The following is a 10,165-nucleotide window of genomic DNA, read 5'->3' as shown; positions in this document are numbered from 1 at the left end:
AAAGATGTGATTTTGGAAAGGCATCCCTTGGCATTCTAAGTGCCAAGGTGAGACTAAAATGGATTTTAGCTCTTTCAACGTATTGAAACAAGCATGGTGATTGGTGATTCCCATTATTCATTTCATGCCAACGCCACAATGCACAAAATATAAATTTTGTCAAGAGATCACACTTGTAACGAGACTAGAACTGTCTAAACCTGTGATAGCTTGAGTCCCCAAATGGCAGTGGCTAAGTTGAGCAAGTCCTAGTCGCATTCAATTGGATCAGACGAAAAATCGCAGTCAAAATAGAAAGGTACAAAATCCACGTGATTAGACAAACATGACACCTTAGAGCCGTTCCCATTCAACGTTCGCTTCACTTGATTACTTTGAACTAATATATCTCCAATATTAACTTTATTGCTATTTTATTAAATTATTAATTATTGAAAGTTAAATCAAATAATTAATATATCCATCAATTACTTTTTGGCCTCGTTTCATTTGAAATTTTTTTCCAAAGTTGATTTATGATACTTAGGGAAGTAATTCTGACATACATATTTGGTTGGCTATTAAAAAGGAACATATTCTATCTTTATATTTGATTAAATAATTATATTCATTAAAAAATTGAATAAAATATTTATTATATTCTTAATAAATTAAAAAATATTTTATTTATAATTTTAAAGATATTTTAGAAAAAAATAAATTTTTTAATAATAAAATCAAAAATCCATGTCTAACGTATATTTTCTCTTCTCAAGAAATATAAAAAAATTTTATCTATGAGAATACTATTTTTTAATTTTTTTCATTTGAAAACTCAAATAAGGGGGTTCCTTCATTTTTTTTGTTGGCCGCATTTCTCACTCCGTCAACTAAATGAATTCTTTTTTTTCTTTTGTCATGTTATTTTGGTGGTTCGTCTATTTATATATATATATATATATATATATATATTATATATATATATATATATATATATATATAATTCAATATATTTATAAATCCTTCAAGGTTCTGTGCCAAGATTAGGTGACACCTCAGCTCATGGAATCGGTCCCCACAATGCTTGCCCTGATGCTCTGCTTTTAAATATCGCGATGTGTGGATGTGTGACCTTTACAACCAAACAAATACGTGGGTGTGGTTGTCAAAGAAGAATCTCTTAAAGAATTCCATAAATTAGAAAAGAAATCGGTGAGTCTCTTTCAACTAAAGAGAGAGAAAAAAAAAAAAAAAAGAAGAAAGGAGAGGAAGGAGATTAGTAGAAGCTTCCAAGGAGTTCATTAAAGAAAGAATAACAGCCACGTAAGTTTTATTTAACCCATGCCTGTAATTATTCCGACCGCTGTGCTTAGTACTAAACGCAGCCAACCGGCCATCTTAAGGCCATGTGGTTAACATGGGATAAGATCTCAAAGGAATCCAAAGGTCTTCCGAGACTTTAACCACTATGTACCTCTTCTTTAGTTATAGTAGCTTTTCATGGCAAAGAGGCTGTGGCCCCCAACAACAAAGAATAGAGGACAGAACGTGGACTGGGAGCTGACCAGGTTCGGTGTCGTTAATTAAAATAGTCTGGTTGCTCTTCTCACTGACTGACGAAGTTTAGTAATTTGCTATCACTTTAGAAGTGGATGTTAAAAGGTGGCAATGGTGATGGACGGTACAGAGCGGTTGTAATTAATCTAAATTCTAAGCTTGTTATGGGAGAGGACAGACCGCTGGGAATGTGGATTAATTACGTCCGAGAAGGATGGACAATGTGTCCATTTGGATCCATTAAAAGATGATATCAGATCTAAATCAATACATAATAAATGCAAACAGATAGTGTAGTCTCTCCCTAATAATTAAACTGGTCCCTAAGAGAAATTGTTTTTGCCATTACTGGCATATTAAATCAAAAGATTTGGATTATATCCTCTGCATGAAAGAATTGTTGATCTTCTTTCATAACATCAACTATTAGATCACATTTTGCACAGCTTTGAAAATCTTTCAATCTCTCTCTTTCATTCATCAGCACAGAGCACAAAATAGATGCCGTGCTTTAAAAGCTATACCAAATGCGATATAATGGTTCACACCGTGAAAGAAATTCCATCGTTCTTTCGTGTGGAAGATATAACTCGCACCGTTGACCAAAAACCCATCCATCGTATTTTTGGGTAGAGTTACCAGGTAGAGGTGGTCGGTAATAGATATCTGCACCTGTTATTAATTCCAGAGCTTGGGAATGAATTAGAAAGCTGTTAACTTCTTTATAGGGGCTGCAATATATATGGATTAAAGGCGATTCACTTACAGTAATAAATTGGCTTAATCGGAAGGGACAAGTGCTAATGACCTCCTCGAGGCTAGGGATTGGACTAACGGTTTCCCTCATGAAGTGATCCATAGTTTGTACAAAGCTCTTGCTTCTGCTGTTGCTTCTTCTGTTTTATTCTCCCGTTTGTGATGAGGATAATCTTCTCCTTATTCTACCCAAGAAAACAAACTATATTGCCCACAACAATGGTTTTTTATAACAATATCAAGATAAAATCCGATCAAAATTTTGGTGAGGGCTTAAACCCAGACGGCTGCATCAGTTGGCACCCTCAAGCCACAAACCATAGGTTATCTCTTTTGGTGGGGGTTGATGATACTAGACCCTATACCCACAACAGTTATTTCCTCCTAGTAATGGTAGATGTTTTATGGTTCTCTTTGTTTTGAATTTGGAATTGTTTTGGAAGCTATCCGTTGTCCGACCTAGCATTCTCTCCTTGGATCAAACCAAGCATCCGTTGATGATCTGATAGGATCATCTCAGATGTCAGGGAGATATCTAGCGAGGGACCAAGCTCTCAATGCATGTGGCCACATTCAAGTGTCATGTTATATCCAACAATGTACTCTGAAAGGATGCAAGTGTAAGCTTGATTTTCTTGTTGCAATTTGAGACATAATTTAGGAATAAAATGTCAATTTTTTAAAGAATTAAAGCATTCTTTTATCAGGGTCAAAATGACTAGTTTCTTATCATCTGGTCAGCTAAAAATCTAATTTACACTCTTTTTGGATAGTTTCGATAGTGAAAAAAAAATCCCTCAGCCATGCATTGTTCCTTTACAAATTTGTTCCTCCTACAAATTTGCTCAAACACAAGTTCCATAGCACAGTGCCTTCATTTTCCAATAAATTTACCCCCTCCAATTCTCAAAATGCATGAATTAGAAACATACAAGTAGCTAGTCAATCTTCAAGTAAACTCAGCTTCTCAAATTCTCAAATACAAGTAAGTTCACCATCCAATCCCAATTATAACATTTGGTTGGATCAACTAGGTACCCTCTCTGGTACTTCCAGATTAAAACCTAAGATATCCAATTCTCAATCACCAGCAATCATTTCTAGTCGCAAAATTGCTGATAATTCAGCAAGGGATTGAGAAATTGTACCTCCTTTTAATTCAAATATCACAAAGTTAAAAGAGGACATGAACTCCTCTCGAGACAGTTCATCCATACTTTGGATATTGAAAATTAAGAATGAGAGTAGATGGGATAAAATCTGTCCAGATCTATTTTATATATTATTAATTTAATTTATTTTTTGTTAAATATTTTTTTTAACTCTATGATTATAAAATTTTTATAATAAATTAATACCTATATTCATCAGATACAAATACGAAGATGGATACTTTGGTATCGGATATGGTATTCAATCCGGTTTCAGCTTTTTTAGAAATGCCCTGGTACAACACAGCTGTGATAAAGAACAATTCGTGGACCGGTCATCAGTTCGATCCCAAATGACTCCAAGCGATCGAGTACACCAATTTTGGATGCGCGTTCCAGCTCCATCACCCACCACCAGTGTACACCGGGGAATTCTACGACATGATGCGGTATCGAACAGGACAAGGCTTAGCACAAACTTCTAACCTTTGGGGAGACCCCAACAGTCCTTTTTTTATAATATTATATCACGACAAAAGAAGAAAAGGAAATGGCAACGTCACCACCCATACCAGAACCACGTGAACCCTCCACCGATGAAGCAGAATACCATCTCATCATTATAATATTATATCCCCAATCACCCAATATTCTACTCCATTTTTTTTCTTTATTTAACTAAATATTAAAAGGATTCTTTATTTGAGATAAAAAGAGATCAAGCTTTCTCTCTCTCTCTCTCTCTCTCCCCACACCTTCCCGTCCTCTTCCTCTCTCTCTTCCTCTCCAACCCGGAAAAGGCTTTTTGTACATCATTACACAGCTCCCATCCCAAAAGCTACATACATTTCCAATTTTACAAAAATCTTAAAAAACCTCCCCTAACTCCTTCCCATACTATTATTACTATTATTATTATTATTCTCCTCCTCCTCCTCCTCCTCCTCCATTTAGGTCCACTGCTCCGCATAGTACCAATTGAGGGTGGCCGCATGATCATCTGAGAAGAAACTAGGGCATGGCTCTTCTCCGCCGAGAAGTCCACCGTCTTCCATCTTTAGCAGCTGGTGTTGGAAGAAGAATCCACCCTTTGGTTGTCTCGAGTCGGAATTCAGCAATGATGGTGGCGAGCATGGGAAGGATGGGGAGTTCTCGAATCCGAAGGAGGACATGGACATCCCCCGATCGTGCGGGCTGTTCTCGTCGTTCAGCACGTCGTTGAGGACCGCGCTCGAGTCGCTCTCCGACGATCCGTCCTTGTACACCGGCGCCGGTGGCTCCTCCGAGGCCTTGTTCTCGGATTCCGACACCACCGGCTCCTCCTTCACGGAGGACAAGCTCGGACTCTCCTCCTGATCTCCTAATTTCTCCTTCAGCATCTTGATCTGCAATCCATGGTCATCGCCCAAAAATTTCCAGTATTTGTCGTTTCAATTCTGCGTGCGTACGTATTTGCATAACAAATTTTGACTAGTGATGACTACTGACCTCGGCGAGGAGGGCTTCTTTGTCGCGGTGGAGCGCGTCGAAGTCCACGCGGAGGGTATCGTAGCTGGCCTTGAGGGCCGCGTAGTCGCGCTCCAGCTGCTTGGTCTTCCACCGGGCGCGGCGGTTCTGGAACCAGACCGCGACTTGCCGGGGCTGGAGGCCGAGCTCCTGGGCCAGCCTCACCTTTCTCTCCGGCTCCAATTTGTTCTCCAACTCGAAATTCTTCTCCAAAGCTCTCACTTGATCCACGCTCAGCCGGCGCTTCTTCTCGCCGCCGCCTCCTCCGCCGCCGCCGCCCTGGCTGCCGGAGCAAAGCTCCTCGTCGCCGCACTCCTCCTCGTCCAGCCCGTCCATCATGGGCTGGAATCCCCTTCCATACATCCCCTTCTCGTCTCCTAAACCATCCCAAAACACCCATATAATCTTTTAAATCTAAATTTTAAGTTGTTTCATATAGCTTGAGTAAAAGATGCAAGAAAGAATTTGTAATGTACCAGTAGGACAGATGGGGATGAGAGAATCCGAGCTGCTGCTGAGCCGCTTCATGGTGGTTGGTATGGTGAGTGTGAACCCAATTAATACCAACAATAATAGATCTGGGGATCTGGTTGCGTGCAAGAGATTGTTTGAAGGAATAGAGGTGGTGCAAATATGAACAGAAGGCTTCACACACACTTCCTCTCTTCTAGAGACGTGTTGTGGTTTGTGTTCTCGGAGGAGGTGGGGATGAGAGATTCCACACAGCGGCTGGGGGAGCAGCTGCGAGTGAGTGAGTGAGAGACTACGAGAGATGGAGGAGTAGGAGTGGGAGGGTCCTTCTTCTCCATCTCCTCTCCTTCAGAGCCCATCACCTTAAACACATCCCACTGAGTGAATCCCCAAAAGCGCTCATAGCCCAAGAGGAATGGTGGGGAGAAGGGAAGGGGGAGAGGAGAACTGAGAGCTCGGGGGGTGGGGGGATTCCCGGAGAATATAAATAAAAAGGTTCATGGGTTGGGGGTTGGGTTAGGTGGGGGGTGGGTTAAGAGGCAACCCGGGTTAAGAGGAAATGAAATGAGAAATGAAATGAAATTCGCCGCAAATGCAGCTTATTTTATTTGTATATATTATTATGTGTTTTGTCCAGTTGTTTATAAGATTGTATATTTTTATATTGTTATATATTATCTGGTTGTGGACGGTGGGAAAAAGGGGAGATATTTGGATGGAAACAAGGGGTCCGGATCTCCGCGCTTTGATCACACCCTCGTTGCACCTCCCGGCTCGAATGAATGGTAGCTGGCTCTCTGTGTGGACGATGTGCACAACACGGTACAACGATATCTAGATTTGCTTAATTTAGTTTTCTTCTCACTTGCATTCTTTTATCATTCCTACGCATTATGCTTAAGCTTGAGGCAAATAAATTTAAGGAAAAAAAAAAACTATGATAGAGACTCTATAATCTAATTTTATATAGATATTAATTTCACTGTACATAGTAGACCATGAAGTTTTTCTAACATATAATAGTGCAATTAGAGGCGCACCTATAGATCGATTTTGATAGCTTTGTCAGATCTAGGACGTGGTCCACAACTCAAAATTTCACTGCTCCAATTTATGGCCATTTGTTCTAATTTCTTTTTGTCATTGGTAGGCTTTCCATTGCAGTTTGCCCTTGAAACATGGATAGATTTTGGTGGAATAGCTACATTCTCAGACTATATATATTGAGAGGAGGATTCCTTATTACGACAAGGAATACAATTGGAATGGAATGACGGGATCTCTTGTTGAGATTATTTGCATTTCAGATTATGCCATTGGAAGATAATGAAATGAACTCATTCACTTTATCAGAAATAGATGTTTCTCAAATATAAAAATCATCAAGAATCAAAGTCCTACCAAAACTAAGGAATTTACAATAAGAATTTATAGAATAACCTGGGAACATGGCCATCTCCATTTGTCTATCTGGAGCGTCTTGAAATTTGGTGAAGCTACCGCATCTTTTATAGAGGTTAATTCCATATGTTTTAGAAATACTTACTTCCTAAATCAATATATTTTCATTTGCAGAATGCATCAAAATGTTATTTTTAAGATGAATCAAGTGGAAGAAATGATGTCTAGCAAATTTGTGTTTTTGTACGGTGCAAATTTTATTCTCATTATCGGTACTTAGAAAAAAAAATAAACATCTCAATATCCTAAATACTATGTTGGGCTAAGGCTGCTCACTAGGGCTGAGCAAATAACTGAAACTTGAAAAAACCCATCCAATCCGATCCAATAAACATTGGTTTTGGTCGGTTGAAAGATATAAATCGGATAGAATCAGATTGAGATTTATAAAATATTAATTATTTATGGTCGGATTCGGTTCCTACACTTTAAAATCATATGAAATCGAATCAAGTAGATGTAGTATTTTGCAAACTCACTTTTATTTTGGGATGGCGTCGTTTAGATTTCAATACTTTATTCTAAAAGACATCATGTTACCTATTTGGATTCATAAAAATATTAATATTGAATTATTGATGGAAGCACATCAATTTGAGATAATTTTAAAATGAAAGCTTTCAGATGTAGTTACTTTCACATGAGTAAACCTTCTATTTTTCTATTTTATTTTATATAGATTCAAAAATAAGTTCAAAATTTATAACTTATAAGATTTAGATTTTTTTACATTAAATTGATAAAAAATAAAGTAAATAAGCTCAAGTGAGCTAACATTGGACTTAAAATCAATATTGGATCAATATTAAAGTCCAAATCAATACAACCCATCCAAATCGCTACAAACCATTCACTTCAATTTCAAATGATTTATACATGATAGAAGGTCGGCAGTGGATTAAATTTTTTTCAATCCGATTGAATTTGGTCGGATGAAATTTTTTTCTCAATCCGATTGAATCCGATCCGTGCTCAGTCCTACTGCTCACTTAATGTTACTCATATTTAAGTGAACACTTAATTGATGATTTCTTATAACTAATTTAGATATAGATATCAGGTATTTCCTTGAGGACAAACATCAATAGTTAACACAAATGGAAGTTCACTGATTAACAAAATTAAGAATAGTGGGAAGGTTTTAGGAGATCATTTATTGCATCTCAACTAACACCGTTCAAGGAAGCAACTTGGCTGGACCTCTTTGGATAAGATCCTCCTAAAGAGGGAATAAGCATGATATAATCTCTTTTATAGGTAGCTTTGATCCACAAAGAGTAATATAAACATCTAAAGGCGAGTTTATAAGATCATGATTAATGATGTCGTGATCCCTCATATTAGTTACAAAACTTGAGATAATTCTGCAAGATATTTCTCAAAATTATAAATATATGGTTAATATAAATATTTACTGGTTTGCACATGCCTTGCTTCTTAGGGTAAATTAAGACTTTCCTAAATAAGGGTACTTGTTAAAACATCTCTTTGGACAAAACTTCATCATTCCATATGTTGGATGAAGTACAAATAAACAAAAAGAATAATGAGCTATCTTAATACATTCATATTAATACATGTTTTATACATAGTTGTTTGTAAGTATGTAGAAACCAAAAACTAAAGATAAAACGGACACCAAAATTAAGGGGCAGGAACAAAACTTTTACTAAATAGAGATTAAACTTAAAATGGAAATAAATATAGAGGAGGATGTTAATTACCCCTAAATCATGCTTACTCCCCTTATTTAAGTTAGAAGAAAATATTTGATGCAATGCATATCAATTTGTGAAACAGAGGAGGAGGAGAGACGGTTGATGGCATTAATTTCTGCATACAAATTCTTATAGGATAGTTAGACGAAATGGTTTCCTTTACAAAATCATATTACCGCCATCATTATTGTGATGTGTAAATCTTAAATCTATCGATTTATGAGTCTCATTCTAAATGAACTTCATTCTTTAACAGAAATACTTTTGCACTACTTTTTGTTGATTCATAACATGCAATGCAAGATATGTGCACTATTAAAGGATACAACTAAATTACAAATCCATATTGTCCATTTCTTTTCAATCAATTATGTGTATATCCCATGCGTGATATTGGTTTCTATAACTCAGCAAAATGACTAGAGCTGCTAACTCCAACCAAATTATATTTATTTAAAAGGCAATATCATTATTTAAAAGCAATATCTCAGTTTAATTTTAATGAAAAATCTCCTTAATATACTATCAAAGTAACATGAGAGTGGCATAACAGTTACTGAACTCAAAATACTTCAAATCATCACAATTAATTACAATTTTATGTAAACATGACTATACAAAAACTTTTTGAATTTAGAAAATATTTTTGTTGATGCAGTACAAAATGATTCAAATGACCGATTTTAACAAAATTAAGCTCTTGCTTATAGTAAATTTTATTAGCTTGTTGCAGATTAGTATGTTAGCAAGCTTAACCTCATTTGGAGGTGACCGTAACCCCAAAACTTGGGATCCAGTACGTGGAACCGTGTGGTCCGAGCGTCTAGAAGAAAAGGAAAGCTTAGAGAAAGAGAGAGAGAGTTGTGATTGGTTGGAGGGTAACGGTTAAAAAAAAAAAAAAAAAAACTATGAGGAGGCCCATGGTGGAGCCGATCTTTTCCCATCTCATTCAATTAATCGCCGAGAAGATTCGGAGTGGCGTCAGAGCGTCGCGCCGGTCTAAGGAGGAAGGGAGCGGCGAGGGCGTTGGGGCGGGATCGGTAAAAAATCGTAATTAAAACGTGATTATCTTTCTAAAAGCAGATTAAGCACTAATCCATCTACTGCCAATCACATAGCATTTCCATTTTCCAACTCACTATTGACTAATTAATAAGATATGTGTGGTGCGTGTCTCATGTCAATCTATGAAGCATCTAATTTTGATCTAATGGCCGAAACATGTCACATTAATGACATTTCTTTGGACCATTTCGGCATGAAATTGTGCAAGGATTGGCTGCTATTGTTTAATTCTTAGATACTAACTAGTAACATACATATGCCCATTATGTTTTTATTTGGATAGGCTAGTAGGCTAGTATTTGTGTTAGAAAATGTCTCTAGTAGTTTCATGTCTTTTAAGGAAAGCTGATTTTATGTTAATTTTTTTGTTTCTTTTTAATCTTTCTCCTTTCTGAAGATCTTTAATGATCTTTTTAATTCTACTATAGTCAGTACATGTTGATTCTATAGGAGCAAAAAAACAAGTATCAGTTATAAATTAATCTGCTTGCCTCCTTAACT

At 36.9% G+C, this 10,165-nt stretch overlaps 1 protein-coding gene across 1 annotated transcript; it reads right to left on the bottom strand.

The window, feature by feature from the left end:
- Positions 1-4,122: 4,122 nt before the first annotated feature.
- Positions 4,123-5,868, bottom strand: LOC105060546 (homeobox-leucine zipper protein ATHB-16). Its single transcript, XM_010944311.4, has 3 exons — positions 5,426-5,868; positions 4,932-5,326; positions 4,123-4,828 (listed from the first exon to the last, which is right to left on the bottom strand). The coding sequence occupies exons 1-3, from the start codon at positions 5,475-5,477 to the stop codon at positions 4,394-4,396; spliced, it is 882 nt and encodes a 293-aa protein (XP_010942613.2). The 5' UTR covers positions 5,478-5,868; the 3' UTR covers positions 4,123-4,393.
- Positions 5,869-10,165: the final 4,297 nt, after the last annotated feature.

Source organism: Elaeis guineensis, chromosome 13 (assembly GCF_000442705.2).
Source record: "Elaeis guineensis isolate ETL-2024a chromosome 13, EG11, whole genome shotgun sequence".
Taxonomy (NCBI): Eukaryota; Viridiplantae; Streptophyta; class Magnoliopsida; order Arecales; family Arecaceae; genus Elaeis; species Elaeis guineensis.
This window is presented reverse-complemented; position numbering and strand designations above follow the sequence as displayed.

Coding starts and splice junctions, on each gene's coding strand:
- LOC105060546 (XM_010944311.4), bottom strand. CDS start 5,477: ATGAAGCGGCTCAGCAGCAGCTCGGATTCTCTCATCCCCATCTGTCCT. Junction 5,327..5,425: donor CATCCCCATCTGTCCTACTG/GTACATTACAAA, acceptor GGGATGGTTTAG/GAGACGAGAAGGGGATGTAT. Junction 4,829..4,931: donor AAGAAGCCCTCCTCGCCGAG/GTCAGTAGTCAT, acceptor CATGGATTGCAG/ATCAAGATGCTGAAGGAGAA.